Source organism: Belonocnema kinseyi, chromosome 2, assembly GCF_010883055.1.
Source record: "Belonocnema kinseyi isolate 2016_QV_RU_SX_M_011 chromosome 2, B_treatae_v1, whole genome shotgun sequence".
Classification (NCBI taxonomy): Eukaryota; Metazoa; Arthropoda; class Insecta; order Hymenoptera; family Cynipidae; genus Belonocnema; species Belonocnema kinseyi.
This window is the reverse complement of record NC_046658.1, coordinates 15,319,772-15,339,026: the sequence shown is the minus strand read 5'-3', so window position 1 is coordinate 15,339,026 and position 19,255 is coordinate 15,319,772. Positions and strand designations below refer to the sequence as shown.

The 19,255-nt window shown below is 39.0% G+C and overlaps 1 protein-coding gene across 12 annotated transcripts in view; it reads right to left on the bottom strand.

The window, feature by feature from the left end:
- The window catches only part of LOC117167986 (rRNA N6-adenosine-methyltransferase ZCCHC4), a 223,859-nt gene that overhangs the window by 77,461 nt on the left and 127,143 nt on the right, over window positions 1-19,255 (bottom strand). For all 12 annotated transcript variants that reach the window (XM_033353280.1, XM_033353277.1, XM_033353275.1 and 9 more), the window contains one exon: window positions 15,989-16,688. In XM_033353280.1, coding sequence (XP_033209171.1) covers window positions 15,989-16,688 — 700 coding nt within the window. The remainder of the gene's footprint in view (window positions 1-15,988; window positions 16,689-19,255) is intronic.

Genomic DNA, 19,255 nt, shown 5'->3' with positions numbered 1-19,255 from the left:
AGTCAAGAAGAACCATGTCAGGCCTCGAGTGAGCAACAGAAACAATTGTCGAGAATATAAAGCTCCAGTATATGCGGCACTTCCCATTCTCGACAATTGACTATTGAGGAGCGATATTAAGGTTAATGCCGTAAGAGTGACAGAGATAGTAATAATAAAGCACTCTTAGTGCCGCATTGTGCCTTTGAATGTAGGTCGTACCCGCGTGAGTTGGACAACTAGACAGTATGTGAGCTAAAAGCTCGGGGTGTGCATGGCACGCCCTTCAGCTATCATCGGGAATGTCTTGGCTCAAAATGTGGCGACGGTATGTTAAGATGGAAATGACACCGTCTTGGCATGCCAGGATGAAACCCTCCGTACCAGACTTCAATCCGAGCGATTTAAGGAAAGCAAACGTTAGCTCACAAGACATTGACTGATCCTTAAAATTTCTGTGTAAGATACCGTGCATCGTCTACTCGAGATAAATAAGATTTGGTGCATTTTGCTCACCCCTAATACTGAAGTTAAGTTGGAGTGTTTCAGTAGCCTCCTCCGCTGCTTTGTACAGAAACGATCCTTTGCACACTTCTTCGTGATTCCTGGCCATTTTAGGAAGAGGGTCTCTTCCATTTGCAACTCTATGTGCTGTACCCAGAATAATCTTGCTGTGAAGACATTCAAGACTCAATATTCCGCGATCACCTTAACGGCATGAGATGTACAGTCGCGGAACGGAAGACTTAAGATGCATACTTGTGTTCATGTGCATAACCTTTCTTGTCCCGATATCAAGGGATCTGAGATCGTTCTTCGTCCATGGAACTACTCAGACTGAATAGATTACTACCGGGACCGCAAACATGTACGTTGCAGATACTTTGTTTCTCGCCGACAGTTCGGAAGACTAAATCTGCCGAATGAGAAGTTTGTATCTGCTTCGGACGGTATACTTTATAGATGTTACATCCTGAATGCGGCTTTGTGGCACGCCCAGGTATGTATAAGTCTCTCCATCGCAGAGGTGTCGTATAGCGCTTCTACCAACGAGCTCAGGATCTTCAGGGATGCCATTAAGTTTTCCTCGCTTCAAATAAACCTTGGCGCATTTGTCTAACCCAAATTCCATTCCAGTTTTCTTAGTATATCGTTCGAGAATCCCTAGAGCTAGATGTAGTTATTCTTTGTAAAAACAAAGAGCAACTACATCTGTGCTAGAAAAATCTATGCTAAGAAGCAAAGATCTTAAGATTGTCCATGTAATATACACGAGTGACCTTGTACTTTCGATCTGCAGGTTTGCCGCACAAGTACCCGTGTGAATGGCGAAGTGCTAGAGATAATGGCAATCATGTAAGGCGAAAGAGGAGTGCCCTGAAAGACACCTCTCTGACAGGTGACCTTGTTAGTTGTCACACGATTTTTTCCATATGAGACAGTAAATCTGGTTTTCCAAAGCGGCATCAATCTTTCTATGCACCTAACTATTTGCCGATGAACCTTTAAGATTTCCAAAAGACAGATGATACGTCCATGGGAGGTCGAATCGAAAGCTTTCCAATAATCAATCCAGGCCATCGATAGGTCACGCTGGTAGAATGCTGCACTTTTGTGGGCACATCTATCGATGAGCAGGTTCTCCCGACATCCCGCTGCGCCTTTGTTTGAGCCTCGTTGTTTATACATTCCTTGCCCCACAGGTTCAATTGACCGAACAGTCCTATCATTCAGGATAGCTGTGAATATCTTATACAGTGTGTTCAGACAAGTGATTGGCCTGTAATTCTTCGGGTCAGCTAAGTTGCTTATTTTCGGCAGGAGTATTGTGCGCCCTTCCAACAACTATTCCGGAATCGGCTCTTCTGAATTTAAATATGAGGTGAAAATACGGGCCAAATGCTGATAGGTTGAAGGAAACTTTTTCCACCAGAAGGTTTTGATACAGTCTGGTCCCCGGTGCGAAATAGTTCTTCATCCCTCTTAATACAGTACCTGGAGGGTCTTGGAAGAGTCTAGATGGGTCAGAGAGAAACTGTTGATTTTCTCTGATCCATCTCTCCCTCCGCTATAGACTTTTCTTAGCGTCAGATAGTATCCGTATTCTCTCAACAATATGCTGCCTGATAGTCAGCAGATTTGACTTGCTAAGTGTATGATAACGGGTCCAGAGTTCGCGCGCGAACTTTTCGAACCTTGGCGGTAAAATTCCTGCCAGATGTAATGTAGTCAATCACACAATGAATGCGGGACGCGTACTGTCTTGCCCAGCCTATCTTTATGGCGAGTTGATGCATTCGTCTTTTGGTCTTATGATCAACCGTTGGTTTTTTGCGGTTCGCATCGGCCAAAGCGCTCGCTGCATTATAAACGGGTGTTTCTCGCACCACAGAGCATGCAGCCATGCCATGTAACCCCGTTCAGGGGCCACACTTGCATCGTAGCACTCTAGAAAGTCGTGATTCAGTCGCTCCGTCCACCTAAATGTCGCGAGATCCCGCCCATCCATCGCATTGAATCCATTTTCATTGGCTCTCCCAGCTCTAGAGTGGTCGGCATTGTTGGCCGACCTATTGTCGGGGGTCCTGCGCGTTCTGTTGTTTTGAACCGCACTTACTACAACTATGTTTGGTGTTGTCATTGTTGTTCTTACGCGTACTCTGAGAGGTCGCCCGGTATCTTAGATTCACTGTTCTAGACACCTCACCCAGGTGCCATTCAGCTTTCGGCACGGTTTTCACACCTCCACTTGGGGGTAAATTTCTTCGGGACCACCCCTGGACAATTGCCGAGACTGCCTGTTTATTTTAGTAACCATATTTAGCAAAAACCCTTGGTACAGGGACAACATTGCTGCTATTAACTATATAACTATGTATGCCAGGAATTTCTTCACAAATATAAAGATCCACACTTTTTGCCGTTATTAATTTGGTATTCTGCTTTAATATAACTAACAAGTCAATATGTGAATCTTCACACTACACCTGGCCTAGATGATCGATTTTTTATATAATTGTGTTTTAAACATTGTTGAAACAATCTTACACCTAATAAAAATGGATTAAATTCTTTTAGTGTTATAATGTATTTCAAATCATCAGATCTACTATTTTTTTTAAATCTACTATTAGTATAGATTCGGATCATATTTATATTATAACCTTTAGACTTAAATGAATAAAATACTATATATGTACAAGGATTTACGTTAGGGTCTGAACGACTAACTAATTTATTTTCCATTTTAACAACTTCTTCTACGATTTATTATTCTGATTCAGTGGATACTCAATGGCATCGTTGGCATCATAATAGAAATATTTGACCGAAAGTTGGATTTTGACTTTCTTCTGTATATACTGCACTATTGATTTTATAGTAAATCTGTTCCTGATATTTACATAAAATGTTTTTGACGTATACCGGTACATTTCATTATTTTAGCATTTTAAGATTCGAAAGAATATTAATTATTTAAGATTTCATGTTTTGCCTAAAATTATGAGGTTTGAGATGTCATCCATCAAATAGAGAACGTAATTCTCTTGGCAATTCTGTCATATTTTCTGAACATACGCCGCCATGACTGCAACAGGCATTAACTGATTTTAAGGCCATGTAACGAGTGTACCAGCTAATCAAGGTAGTTCTGAGATCAATATTTTTTCACCCATAGTTAAATATAAAAGTTTAAATAACGCGGAAAAAATGTTAGGAAAATATTAATGAATATTGAAGGACTTACTGCAGAAGTTTGACTTCTATCTTTCTCTGTCGATAATCGTGCAATCTGTATTACCCACATACCCGTAGAAGTTCGAAGTTGTCTACTCGCTGCGATAGTGCTGCTCTGACACAGCTGATACGTATGTCATACCAAATTTGTTTATTTGCATTTCAAGTACGAACATTATTTTTTGCATTATTTATGTATAATGTTCGAGCGCAATTTTTGTTGTTTTTCCCAACTTTGATAAATATAAAACTCATAACTAGCCTATTAAAAACGTTGAAAATTACTTTCACGGTTTTACAGCACGGTCGGTGTTTCTCCAAATTAGTAATTAAAAAAAATTGTATACAATTCTAATTATTTCGGGCCAGAGACACCTTCCTTCGCGCCTTCTATTTAGCGTGCCAAATTTTTAACACGACATCTCATTCCGTTTAGACGTAATTTGGGAAAGAAAAGAATCGATATAGCTTCAAGTTTTATTTTCTTTAAAACATTTTTTTTCAAACTTTCCACCGGAACAAAGCAGAAATGCACTTTATTGTCTCCTCTTTTATTTCCCACACTTTCAGAGCGATACCTCATTTCGTTTAGACATAAATTGGGAAACAAAAATTGAGGTCCAGCTATGGTCACCTAAATGGAATAATAGTATAATAGACCTAAATAGTTTTAGAATACATATTCGTTAATACTTGATGTAACTGGATTTTACAGTATTCATTTGCAATAACATTTCTTTCAATTTTTAAAGTATTATAGAATGACCTTGTAATAATCTCTCGTGTTCATATACAATAACTTCATGTCCCCTAGAAAGTTCAGCTTTATAAAATAAGATAAGCGTTTATTTTTCGGCCTACTGGCCTTCAAAAATTGATTTGCTTACAATTCTATTTTTTACACAATTTTCTTGCGTCAACCTCTTAAAAACTAACATCCATACACAAATTATCTTTAAGCCGCTCTCTTTTATAGCCTAGACTTCCTCGCTTCGCCTTGCCTAGCACGCATGTTGCTATTTGAACGCTTTGCTTCGCTTTGACAGCCTCTGCCGCCGCGGCGAATACCTAAGACTTATCTATTATTTACAATATTTACAATTTGCTTACACCTCCTTTCTCCTATTTACAATCTTTCCTTCTCCATTTCTCTTCCTCCTTCCTTCTCTTCTTCTCCGTCTTACCCAACACTCCCTTCACTCCTGCTACTGCCCTTTGGTCACCCCTTTCATTCAACAATACATCCATGCTTATCCCACTCATTTTCACCTCTTCACACTCCTCTAAACAATGGCCCAATTTTTCATACCTCTTCCCGCACAATTCACACAACCTCTTCTCTCTAAAACAGCTATCAAAGATTCTTCTATCCCTCGTACAGTTCGGTTGGTTAGGGCATTTCTGGGAGTAGCCGGCTACTAGCGACATTTCTAGAGATGCAGAAGTCCGCGTCCGCCTTGAGGGCGTGAAATGTATAATCGAGGAACAGACGAATTTATATGCAAGCTCTTATGCATATGCATGATCTTACGCGTGGCGATGTTAAAGGCCTGATGTTCGTTCTTCATCCAGTGAACCACCCCAAACGAGTACAGCAGAACCGGGGCGGAAACCAATTTAGTCGCAGATACCTTGCTTAAAGCCGACAAATTTTAAGACCAAATCTTCCCAACAAGATGCTTGTATCTGCTTCGGAGAGACTCCTTCACTGATGCTGCGTCCTGAATGCGGCTTTGAGGCACGCTTAGAAATGTATAAGTTTCTCCAGTGTCAACATGTCTAATAAAACTTATATCCACAAGCTCAGGGTCCTCGGGAACGCCAATAATCTTTCTTTTTTTCAAATGCATTTTAGTATATTTGTCCAATCCAGAGTCCATTCCAAACTCTTCTGTGTACTGTTTGACGATATTTCAAGCACTCTGAAGTTTGTTTTTACTAGAAGCATAGATCTCCAGGCCATCCATATAAAATACATGAGTGACCTTATGCTCTCACTAATAGTGTAGCCACAGAGGTATTCAGAAGAATTTCGTAGTGCGAGAGATATAGGCAGAAGCGTGATGCAAAAAAACAGAGGACTAATGGTGTAGCCCTAAAAGACGTCCCTATGGAAGATGACGGTGTTCGTTGTTACTCGATATATTCCAGATAAAACAGTAAATTTAGTTTTCCAAAGGGGTATCACTCTCTCTATGTTAGGATAATATTACCGTGGGTAGGAACAAATTCTCCGTTGAACGATTTCATGAATGATTTCGACATATCGGGCATCGATCTTAACGCAGCATTTTCACCTGCCCGCGAAACACTTGCAGGCGGCTCGAAAACAACAAACGATAGAATTATGAGTGTTAAAGTAAAAAGTGCGAGCATTATTGCTAAGCAATACTGTGGTGAGTCAGGCAATGCACCATGGAAGGCAGTATACGAAATTCCTCTGGAGCCCTTTTAGTCCCACCCTACTTATGAATCTTATAAACACATATCTGTACCTCAGCTGCTGAACCATGTCAACAAGCCCACGTGTGTGGATCTGGCCATTTCCATTCGCAATATCATTGAAAGAATGGTCAGAGGCATAGGGGAATGTTCGCTGGAAACAGAGGGTAGGGCTGAAATAAAATAGGCCCCGCGGACTAAATAGACTCAGTGAAGGATACACCGAGAAAAAAGCACCCAAGTAAAGGTATGAACAACCGTGCAGAGGACTAAATGGCACCAGGGTATGGTGTTCCAAACGGTATCTCTGGTATACCAGGTCGCCTTCTAGAGTGTTTAGAAGACCCTGCCCTCGCAAGCGGGGCCTTATGACAAATTTTAATAATATATAATTTAAAAAAGGGTTAAATAACCACTGTGTGCTCCTACTGGAATCCACAACCACCTTAAAATGGCACCGGCACCCAGTAGAACCGCGGTAAATCACACTAATGAGCACGCCTTACGATCGAGAGATGGATGGTCACAGGACAATTTAATATTCTCGAAATAAAACAGAATTTCTAGCAATTAAAAAAGTATGATAATTGAATTCTTTTCATAATTGATGTCATGTAGCTAACAAATTATATTAATTGACCAAACTCTTTCGAGCGCACAGAACTGTACATTAGAAAGTGAGTTCGAATGTTTCTTCTTTTTGAGTTGTATTTTACTAAATAGGGCTTTGTAAAATGTCATCTGTGCTCTCACCTGTGATAAAGAGATTAAAGAAACGTTTAGGTGAGGCGTTTCGTGCGAGAAAAGCCAAAGCTTTATTTCCTTCATCCGTGGAAAAGTTTTTCAAAAATAAGTTGATAGTGCATGCCGTGACCAGTGTAGTTTTAACTAGCGGCAGTACAAGCAACGTTCCTATTAATATTAGGTTCGTAAATCCACCTGCCGAACGAGAAGAAAATAAGTATTACGAAATTTCAAACGGGGACGATTTTAGTACTCATCATAACGCGAACCTTAACAAATTGCAAAAGAAAATTCACCAGGAGGAAAAAAAACTGAAACAAGAAACTGGCTTAAAAAGGAGTCAAGTAATAACCCAGCGAAACTTGACCTATGATATGAGAAATATTCCGCTGCGGTCTCGAAGTAATTATTATCTGTTAAACCAGTGTATTGCCTAAAACAAAAAATAGAAGAATAAAAATAACGCCTGTTATGTAACTGTTAATAGTCTGAGGCGTCTAGTATTAAGAATACTTTTCTTGTAGAAGAAAAGTTTGGTCCTAGGGTGTATTCTAGAGTGTGTGACTATGCAACAGAGTACATACCGCATACCACAATTCGACGGGAGAACTCCGCGATCAAAACAATTTTAGCAAGACGTAGCAAGCGGAGCTGCTTATATTATCGACACAACAGGACCGAATTTTATTAAGGCCGTGTTGACTAAACTTAAGGGTGAGCAAACTTCATGATAAAACCTGTAACCTACGTGGCTTCAGTTGCTTTTATAAGAGAACTACCAGACGAAATGTCCATTTCTGCGGATACAAGAAATCCTAATGATCTCAGCGAAGCTGTCAAACATGCACGTCATGTTGAAGAAAGACAGAAATACGCCGAGAAAATCAAGGTTTCCTCTTATCATATATCCCGAAGCAAGGAGGACACACAAGAACGCTGGCGTCCCCCTAGCCCCTATTATAAACAAATAGACAAAGTGGATAGTAAAGAAAGAGGTAAAAGTGCCGAACGCCGCGTGGTCTTTTATCTTGCTATAGTGCCGAATATGATGTACAACCAAAATGATGCGCAACAATATCAACATCTTCCTGCGGTTTATCACTCAATGATACCCCAATTTCAAGCTCCTCAAGGCTACCCTTACCACACTTATAACCCTTTTATCTACACCCATCTATGGTTCAAAATCTCACTCAGAACCTGCAAACACAGGGAATCCAAAAGCAACATTTTTAGTGGGTCCCGGATCCGGAAACAATTTAATGAAATCTAAGTATCTATACCAGCATATTATTCTTAAAGAAGAAGACTACGCGCTTTTTGCAAGAATATCGAACAAGAGCAGGCTCAGATCTCAAAGCAAGGACGAGGCATCCTATTCCTATAAGCGTTACAACCCCGAATTGATAAATGGCTATCTTTCCTAAAATCGATACACCGGAAGGTCCGTATTTGGGAGAAGACGTATTCTCCAGTGAGAATGGCATTTGCCTTGCAATGGCCATAAACACTACCGAAAAAGACGTAAAATTCTGAAGTAAAGCTCAAGAACTTATTCCCTTAGAATTTTGCAAATTTCCTTGAAATGATTTTTCCGATTATGAGGCCGAAAATTGGCAACAAGATTCTGAAAACTCTTATTCGGAGCGAGCGGAAAAAGTGAAACAGGTATTAGATGTTTCAGATCTGCTACCGAATGAACAAGAGATGGTGTTCCGCTGGGCCGACGAGCGCGTAGACATTTTTCACTTGAATGGTGAAAAATCAACCTGCACCCATCTGATTCAACACCGAATACTCACATCTGATGATAAGATAGTACACAGAAAACCGTATCGATCTGCGTACGAATCCATGGAACAAGAAAAATTTAGCTACAAAAACAACTAGAAAGCGGGATTATTGGACTCAGGGAGTATCTATATAAATATCAGTACAGACACGGAAAGATAAATAGGAGCGTCGAAGCCCTATCAGGTAACACCGTGCCTGAAGACAAAGAGTTGGAGTCAACACATTTCTCGGACATAACTAACTCTGACGATTTAGCTGAATCAACACTTTCAGAGGATCCAGTTCCAAAACTAGAAACTAGATTCGACGTAATGGAACGTATTGAGTGAGTTATGAAAATTTCATAGCGAATGAAAAAACTAAAGTCTCACCCATAACACGTTCTGCAAGAACCCAACGGGAAACGAACGATGAGAAGGAGGCTCAAGTAGCATCTACAAAAATGTCAAGAAAGTCTACTCTCAAAACGTTTCCAAAACCATCAACCTCTTTTAAAAAGGTCGTTAGCTCATGGAAAACTCAACAGGCGGAAATAATTTAAAAGGAAATTTAGGAGGTACCAAGGGTATCTATTCTAAAGAAACCTACCCCCATTCCTCCCAAATCCATGGAAAACACGGAACCATGGACAAAGCCCTCCATTGGGAAACCCACTTACTTCAAACCTTTAAAAACAAAAACTACTTCAGATCTACCACTTTCTACCGAAGTACGAAAAGTCCCCAGATCTAGAGGAAGGCCTACAGGATCTTCAAAACATAAAGATACTGACAGTGATGAAGCATATCCACCCCTTGCTAGAATCAAAATATCTAATTTCGGCGGAACAAGTATAGGTAAGAGAGTGCTAAGAAGAAGGGCTAACGCAATCGGAGACACTCCTGTATCCAGCGACAGTTCATCTTCTTCAGATGAAACATCTGAAAGTAAAGATAGTGAAATGGAAAAAGGATGAATGATCGATAAGGAAGGTAAAAAATTGAAAAAGGACCTACAAAAATCAATTATGCACATTGATGAGTCCCTAAAGGAACGCGGAATAGATCCCACCAACCATGCTAAGAATAAAATTATGACGTATTCGCCCAAAGACTTAACTCATTTTTGAAAAGATATGAAAAAGTAGTTTCCTCAGAAGTGAATCAAGGAAATTTAGGCAACTTGCCGAGTCCCTCCCAAGATAGACATGAACTAAGAAATGCCGAGCCAGAATCATGCGAACAACATGAAAAGTCAATGGAAGGAAGAAGAAAAAGTACGGTGCGTTTTAAAGGTCTTCCAGAGCATATGGAAACCACCCTCACGAAGATCGCTATTCCCTACCCCTGCAGTATCTACCTTTTCGAAAGCAAGGTCAACCGCTTTGGTGACTACTGAATTCAGCTCCGAAGGAGTAAGTGAGGTCAGAAGTACAATAAAGTCAAAAATTCAACCGCGAAGCTTACAAGAGTTCGAAACGATAACGGAAGTCAAAACGGGACCCCATAATTTCTCTAGCTCCCGGATAGTTTTCTAAATGCCCTATATCGATTCTTCACCCCCCCCCCCCCCCCCCCCCCCCCCCCCCCCCCCCCCCCCCCCCCGCATCCTCTCCTGAACCCATGGATCATGTTGAAATAAAGTCAATAACCACCTATACAGATGAGTCTCAGATCGCCCATTGATGATCAGAGCCCCTTACGTGCAGAAGAGATAACTACGCCCACTTTATTTCTGAGTATTGTGAACCAACAAACCCAATCGCTAAGCTCCTAGTGGCTTTAGAGAGCCTTGATTTTAAAAACCTCTGGGTATGCCAACCGAAGGAGGGCAAAGTCGTGATTACTTCTCATTCATGCGAGCTCGTACCCGAGAACAAATACTGATTATCGATACGCTAGTCGAACCTTTCTACAAAGTATCTTTAGATACAGTCGGAAAACTGCCTACTACACCTAATGGAAATCGGCACATACTTACTATGCAAGATAACTTCAGCAATTATTGTATTGGCGTTCACATACCAAATCTAAAGATCACCACAATTGCACATGCAGTCGCAAAGGACCTATTTTCACAGTAAGGTGCCCTAGATGTATTCTCACTGATGAAAGCGGACCATTGGGACCGATTCCTCCCATTCGCTATGTTCACTTACAATACTTCCATGCACGAGGTGACTAATTTCACGCCATGCGAACTGGTTTTCGGTCGTGAAGCCAGAATACTCACCTCTTTTCCGCTAGGCCCAGAATTAGAAACGTAGGGTCTTATCTACGATATTTGACCGTGCGACTTTCCGAAATCCAAAAGATAGCCGCGACGAATCTAATAAAGGCAAAGCATCGCTCAAATAAATACTGTGATGAAAAGGCAAAACTGTTAAATGCGAAAATCGGAAGTAAGGTTTATGTATATAATGAAGTGAGACAAAATAAATAAATAAATAAATTAATTAATGCTATCTTAGGGAATGAAATCGACGAAATTTTTTCCAAACATAAGGGTAAGTTTATGGTTACACATTGCTAAAAGCCCCCCCCCCCCCCCCCCCCCCCCCCAATTAGTTAATTAAATCAGATCCCTTTTAGTTAAACGTTTTGGTACTGCAGGAATATGGAAATGTACTGCGCCCTCCTACTAGTACTTGCCCTGAACACCCATGGCTATTGTGGGCAAGAACCGAATGGACCAACCTATCAGATCACCCCATTGCCGACTAGCAGCGGAATATACTACGAGTTTCAAGGGACAATGAAAAGAGCTACAAGTACCTTGAGAGATGTCATGTTTATTTACCTATAGAAAATGCCTGGTTTCCTGGAATCTTATAAGGATGATTTTCTAAGAAAAACAAAATATTCCATTCTAGCGAAGCCGTACATTCGTACATTCCCGACGATAGCTGCAGGGCGTGCCATCCACACCCCAAGCATTTAGCTCACATACTATCTAGTTGTCCAACTCATGCGGGAACAACCTACAATCAAAGTCACAATGCGGCACTAAGAGTGCTTTATTACCATCTCTATCACTCTTACAGCATTAACCTTAATATCGCTCCTCTAAATGCTCCTAGGGAAATCGAGTCAATTGTCGTTAATGGGAAGTGCCGCATATACTGGAACTTTATATTCTCGACAATTGTTTCTGTTACACACTCGAGGCCAGAATATTCTGTTAAACTAATCGTACTTATCATCGGCGCTCTTGGAGGTGCCAAGCTTCACTCGCTAATGGCCTAAAAAGCATCCCTGCGTGTCAACAATATGCTAAAACACCTGCGGGAAAAATGCAGAAGGCGATAGTCCTTGGATCACTCCGTCTTCTTAGGGTGCACGAAACTTTTGCCGGATCGTCGTATTGATTCCGTTACAAACTGTATCCACCTATCTCACGGTCATGAGACGTGGTTGTGGCTGAAATTTTACCGCGATTTTGCTGGGAGCGGGTGCAATTTTTCAGGTTAGCACCCGCTCCCGGCAAAATCCTGCGGTTCTCCTTATGATAAGTTTTTAATACATATATGTATATAAAATGTCAATTATTTACGTCTATGGGTAATCGTGGATGTGGCAGCAAGAAGGAATTATTTTACCACTAACGTTTTAAGAGAAATAACTCGTCATTTATCAAACCAGAAAAGTTTAAAATACTATAAATTCCCTTATTGGACTAAACCATGATTCGACCCGATAGACGTAACTTTTTAGGAGAGAGGAAAGAATCACGAAATCTTCCCTCTCCACTTACTATTTCATTCCCACCGAAAGAGATAGATCGTGGACGTGGCTCACGGACGGGGCATAGATGAGACGCAAAGATGTAGTGGTGAGTGGTGGAAGGTGTTTCACGGGATCTCGAGCTCTCGATTGAAAGCCAGATTTCTCGGGTATCTAAAAACTTAATTATTACCTATAATAACGCTCGGAAACTTTTTTCGATGCTTTTATTATAATGAGCAACTCAGAAACTATTGAAAGGTATGAAATCTGGATTTAGATTTTTCTAGAGTAAGCCGTCTTTCTTCGGCGACGTCACACACACACACACACACACACACACACACACACACACACACACTGTTAATTATGTATGGCTTTGGGTAACCGTGGATCTGACAGCACGAAGAACGTTAAAATAAAATCGAGGATATAGAATTTTTCTTCCAAAAGAAAAATAATCATTCTCCTTTACTCGAGAATTAGTATGGTACGCATTGTGGCTACCAAACTAAGTTGTTGAGTGATTGGAAATGGTTGTTTTTTCTCTTTTTTTTAGTCTGAAAAGGTGCTTTAGTGAACGAAGAGTGCCAGGTGCCAAAGAATTGGAACTTTAGTTTATTAAAACAGATCTGGTACGCATTGTAGCTGCCAGACCAGTTTTTACAAAAATAAATAAGCGATACCTGAGTCCAAGTGGACGGATAGTGCCGGTTACTCGGGTTTGGACTTGTGTCGAATAAAATAAAATTTGAAGTACGAAAAAAGATTTAAGTGCATGCTTCGAGAGAGTGAATACAGTTAGGCAGTTATCTCTATCTCTCTCTCTCTCTTTTCTGACTTGCAGCAGTAGTAGGAAATAAAAAAGAGTTCCTGGCCGGGTAAGCGAAACAAAATATCTCTGTATCGTACCCACTAATTTAGAAAGAAACTGTTGATTCTCTCTAATCCATCTCTCCCTCTTCTGTATTCTCCTTGCGTCAGATAACATCCGTATTTTGTCAACACTATGCTGCTTGATTGTCAGCAACTTTTACTTGTTCAATGTGTCATTGAAAAGCATTAGTTCTTAGGCGAACTTTCGAACCCTTTCCGTGAACGGTATACTAGGTGTTATGTAGTGAATCACACACTGAACACGGGACGCATTCTGTCTCGAATATCCAATCTTCTTGTTCCGAGATATCCTCACGAAGGAAGACAACCATTTCAGCTGTGCCTGCTTGCTGCGGTTGGACTCAATGTCGCTTCCTCATCTTCATCTTTAGCTTATTCATGTACTGGTTTAGTAAGTGCTTCGCGCGCATTTCCAGTTTTCAATAGGTAGTCTGGCACCTTAGCAGTATAGCAAGTTATCCCTGAATGGACTCGTCCACTCAATGTGAACGTTACGCCGGTTAGTCGTCGTGTTTTCCTGTAACTTATTTTCAGCACGGGAAAGGGTTCGTCCGTCCTTGTAGAAAACCCGCATAGGGGTTATTCCTTCGGGAGTATATATAACTATACAAGTCGTATTTTTTGGGTAGAAAATTAGTCTTGTTTGTTAAAAATTTTACTTTTTGTTTGGGAAATCAACTATCTTATTGAAAATATAACTGACTTCTAAAAGTTTGTCGTTTTGTCCTAAAAATTCAAATATCTGATTAAATTTTAATCATTTTTTATTGAAAATTTGACGATTTGATTGAAAATACTTGTATGCTTAAAATTCAACTGTTTTGTTAAAGTCATCATTTTCGGTCGAAAGTTCAACTATGTTGTTAAAAATTCATCCTTTTGGATTGAAATTTCATCCTTTATTACAGAAAAGTTATCCTTCTTGGATGAAAATTTTATCTTACTTGGTTGAACATTAACTCTTTTGTTAAAAATTTAACAGTTTTCAAAAAATCCGTCTTTTTTGTTTGAAAATTTTATAAATTGGTTACATCTTTAACTTTTTTAAAAACTCGCCTCTTTTAATAGAAATTTCATCTATATGGAGAGAAAATCTTTTTTGGGATAAAAATTCAACTATTGTGTTGAAAATGCAATACATTTCGATTTTAAATTTTACGAATTCCAAGTTTTTTGTATTTTAGTGAATATATTATCTACAATAATTTTATTTAGAAGTATTTTTACAAAATTAGGAGTTTTACTTTAACTAATGATATTTCAAATATTTGAGAAGATTCTTGTACAAAATTAGCCAAAATTATCACTGGCCTTTCTAATTTTAATCTTCCACTTCTTGAATAAACAAGAAATTACCTGAAGAAATATTTGTACTTTTCTTTGGTAGTGCGTCGACGATTTCCAATTCTTCGCCATTATGGATTAGTGTGATATGTGTTCAAAAACCCCAAAAAATCCAAATCTCAGAAAATGGTACTTCCGTCATTATAAATTAAATACCTGCTGTTTCTTATAATATTTTTGTTCTATTTTGTAACTTATAAGAATTATTATTATGACATTGAGAACCTTACATACTTGAAATAGTATGATATTTCAATTGATTTGAAAAATATAAAAAAACAGATATCGCACTTACACCTTAGTATGATTTTTATCACACTGCTATAATATACATATCATAAACAATAATAAAAATGTAAAATTCTGAAAATAAACTTACGCGAAAAGGACGTTTTTTTTCGTCTGAAAATAGTGGACAAAAAAAGCGATTAATAAACCGTTGATGTGAGCGTTGAAAAATAGTATGTTTTTCCCACTAGTGAGGACAAGCTTTTTAAGTCTGAACATCCGTGTGAAAACCCGTCACGCGGTGCCATCAACAACTCTGGTAGGCGCTTCTCAACAGAGCAAATTTAAATCCGTGACTCGTTCTCGTGTTACTATGTCGAGCTGTGTCGTACGCGATTTTCTGAGATTTGAAAAATGGATTCGAGTGACGAATATTGACCACCCCCGAAATCAAGTAAGCTGCGGATAAAGCAAAGAAATAATTGAATGAAACCTAAATTATCGACCTGCGATTGATTGAATTTCAATTGATTAAAATAAAATAAGTAAATTCTTATTGTATACGTTTTTAAGAAATTTAATCAACATGTTTAACAATAAAAGTGATTCTCGACTCGTCGAGAACTCGAGTGTTAAGCATCGATTCGCGCGATTACATCCAAACTGGTCTGTCGATAAACGATGAAAACAATGTTTAAATTGGAGCTTTTACTTTTTGCCACTGCCCAGTAATATAAATTTACTTTTACGAATGCAGAATCATTGTTTCATAATTTTATATGACAATTTGAAAAAAATGAAGTACTCTGAAAAACATTTTCTGGCACTTCCAGCTTATTGGCATGTATATAAAAACTACCTAACAATTAGTAATGTCGCGAAAATTTAACGTCACTAATCTTCTCGACCGATCATGGCAGAATCCTGAATAGGGGCTAGATTAGCGATAAAGAGTAGTCGTTTTATTGTAGAACGGTCTTGACAGATGCCAGACAATGAGAGCAGGTATAGGAGTGTTGTCGGCCTAGAGATGTGAGAAGGACAGGGCATGCGAAATCCTAAGGCATTAAAGAGTACGGGTGTAAATACATACATTGAATTTTTTAAATGTAAAAACTTACCATTTTCGTAACATTGAAAGCATTTGCCGCCAATTTTTGTCTGTTTATGACACTGGTGTGTTTTTAATGTACATCGTTTACAAACGTCACAATGATCCCAGGAACTTTTAACACATCGCTCACAGACATCACAGTGCTTATATTGACTACCATCTTTAGAAGTACATTTCTCACATTTTTTGCAATGGATATTTTCTGGTCCAACCCATCGTTGACATATTCTGCAATATTTGTAACCGTCGGATTTTGGCAATATTATTAAACTTGATTTAACGTTCGTAAAGATGCGAACAGGTGATCTTCGCTTCTTAGCAATCGACTTTCCATGAAAGATAGGATGATTATCATATTCCACTTTATAGTCGGTCATTTCTAAGGCACTTAAACCTCCAGTGATTCCAGGAGGATTAGATTTCATTTTAATCACTGATTCCATAAAATAAGGAAAAACGAACAGAATTTTTAGTTCATCATCGATGCTGTGCAAGTTGTTCCACTTTTTATGATTCTCATAGATAGTTTTAATGGTCTGCGACATTGGTTCCACACGGCCACCAAATGGAGGATCACATACCAAGTATATATCCTTACCACCACCTTGAGTGAGAAAGTCCTTAAATATTTTTTTCGACTCATTGTTAAAGAAATGGTGGTTGAATAAATTATACCAGGCGTATTCTAGTGGTCCAAAAAAATTGTGCTGTAAAAGATACATGTTTAATGACCAAAAAAGAAATTGCTATCTTACGTACATTATATATTGTCTATTACCTAACTTTATTTTATACCATTTTTAATCCTCTCTCTACCATGCAGCAACCCGTGATATTTTCTTCAAGCTCCCCCTACCCGCCGTTACGTAACATATTTTGCATTATGTTTAAAAACATAATAAACCTTTCCTGAATAAAAAAAGTTTCCTTTTTTCAAGATGAAGTGTTATCTAGAAGTTACTGGAGTGAAGACAACCCTCGTTGGAGAAAGTATGATTTTCCTGAGGAGACAGCTTATCAGATACTTTGTGAATCTAATGCACTGGTGTGCCTCAGAAGCGAGTATCTGGGGGATTATTTTATCGAACCAAAAGACATTCATGACATCTCCTGCAAATCATTTACGCCTTTAGGGTAAAGATAGGCCGTATGGGAGATGTTAAAATTCTAAAGTATAGAAAAATAGGTTTTACATCAATTCTATAGGCAGTTTTTGCCTTGCACTACTGCATAATAATAACACCGGTACACAAATTAAGTGGTCTGTCCGACAGACTACACTAGCATATCTATATGTTTTTGGGGTCGCTGAATTCGAATCCGGTGTCCAAATAACCAAGTTGGCTCGTATTTTTCTGAAGAACGAAAAAATATATGTAAAATCGACAAAAACAGCGATTTTTCAGGTATATTTCTGCAAAAAAAAATATTTTCTCGTCCGGTGGACTTATTCAGCATATCCTTATGTTTTTGGGGCCACTGATTCTAAATCCGGGGTTCAAATAACCCAGTTGGCTCATATTTTATCGAAAAACGCAAAAATAGACGTAAAATCGGAGAATACAGCGATTTTTCTTGTATACTTTTGCAACAAACAAATTTTTCATGCCCGGTAGTCTAAAGCAACATAGCCTTATGTTTTGGGAGTCGCTGAATCCGAATCCGGGGTCAAAATAACCCAGTTGGCTCATATTTGATCGAAAAATGCAAAAATAGAGGTAAAGTCGACGATAACAACGGTTTTTCGTCCATATTTTTGCAAAAAAATATATCTTCATCCACGCAAAATTAGACATAAGATCGACGAAAACCATTAAACCTTTACCTTCCTCGACTGGGATTTTCGTTCACTGTAGATTCCCTTTGCGTCTCACGTTTCGGGATTTTTAATTTGGGTTAGTCTCCTTGCATGACAATAGTAGGACTTTTTGTAAATAAGTTTTATTTACTTTTAGCGTTACCCAGGAACAACGACGTGGAAGTAGTAAATTCTGTTCCCTTTCGGGTGCTTTATTACCGTGAGTACCCTTGCCTCTCACGCTTATAGGGTTCTTTTATTTTTTGTTTTTCTTTATATCGCTTGTATCAAACCTTGTTTGGTACCTTGATTGTCTTGATCTCGTTTTAAACTAAAACAGTTGTCAGCCATCATGTTGATATCCCAACATCCCTGATATCGCCTCTCCATCTCTTTTATATCCTGGTGGAAACGTTCGGTCCATCGAAGATCCCCTCTATTAATTTTGCTTCGGAAAGTTGTGGAAATTGACCTTCCAAATACGCATAGGAATCGCCATCCTTCTCAAGCGCTTTGGCAAAATGTTTCATAAGACCCAGCTTGATATGAAGGGGCGGAATCAAAACTTCTTTTGGGTCAACTAGAGGATCTTCAATTATATTTTTTTGTCCTTGCTCAAACGATGTTCTTTTTGGCCATCTTTTTCTTTGTAATGACGAACGCGATTTCGACTGTCCCATAAGCACAAGTAACAAGGTGTTTTTGTATACCCTGATTGCTATCCTAAAACGATTCCAAGAATTTTGAGACCCCAAAAACATAAGGATATGCTGATTTAGACTACCGAGCATGAAAAATTTTGTTGTTGCAAAAGTATACAAAAAAAATCGCTGTATTCGCTGATTTTACGTCTATTTTTGCGATTTTCGAAAAAGTATGAGCTAAATTGGTTATTTGGGCCTCAGATTCAAATTCAGCGACCCAAAAGACATATAAATATGATGGTTAAGTCCACCGGGCGAGAAAATATATATTTTTTGCATAAATATCCCTAAAAAATCGCTGTTTTTGTCGATTTTAGGTCTATTTTTTCGTTTTTCAGATAAATACGAGCCAACTTGGTTATTTAGACACCGGATTCGAATTCAGCGATCCCAAAAACATATAGATATGCTAATGTAGTCTGTCGGACAGACCACTTTTTTGTGTGTGCCGATGTAATAGCCCGAGAGCTCGGGCTCTTGCAGTCGGCCACGTTACATTGAGCTAACTCCCCAATGCAGAGAATTATGCGGTTACGTCATCACACGGTAAGAAGCCTTGCATTCAAAGGGATAAAAAATTTGTATCCCTAGAAATGTCGTTTCTGTCCTTCGTTTTTTAATCCTCCTTAGGCGGTGAAAATGAGATTTTTAACGCCTTTTAAAGCCGATCGGAGCTGCCAGAAGTAACCTCCAATAAATTAAAAACACAATTTTCGTTTGAAGCATAGAAGGCGCTTTAAAAGTATGAAATTTGCAAAATCTCGTCGCATTA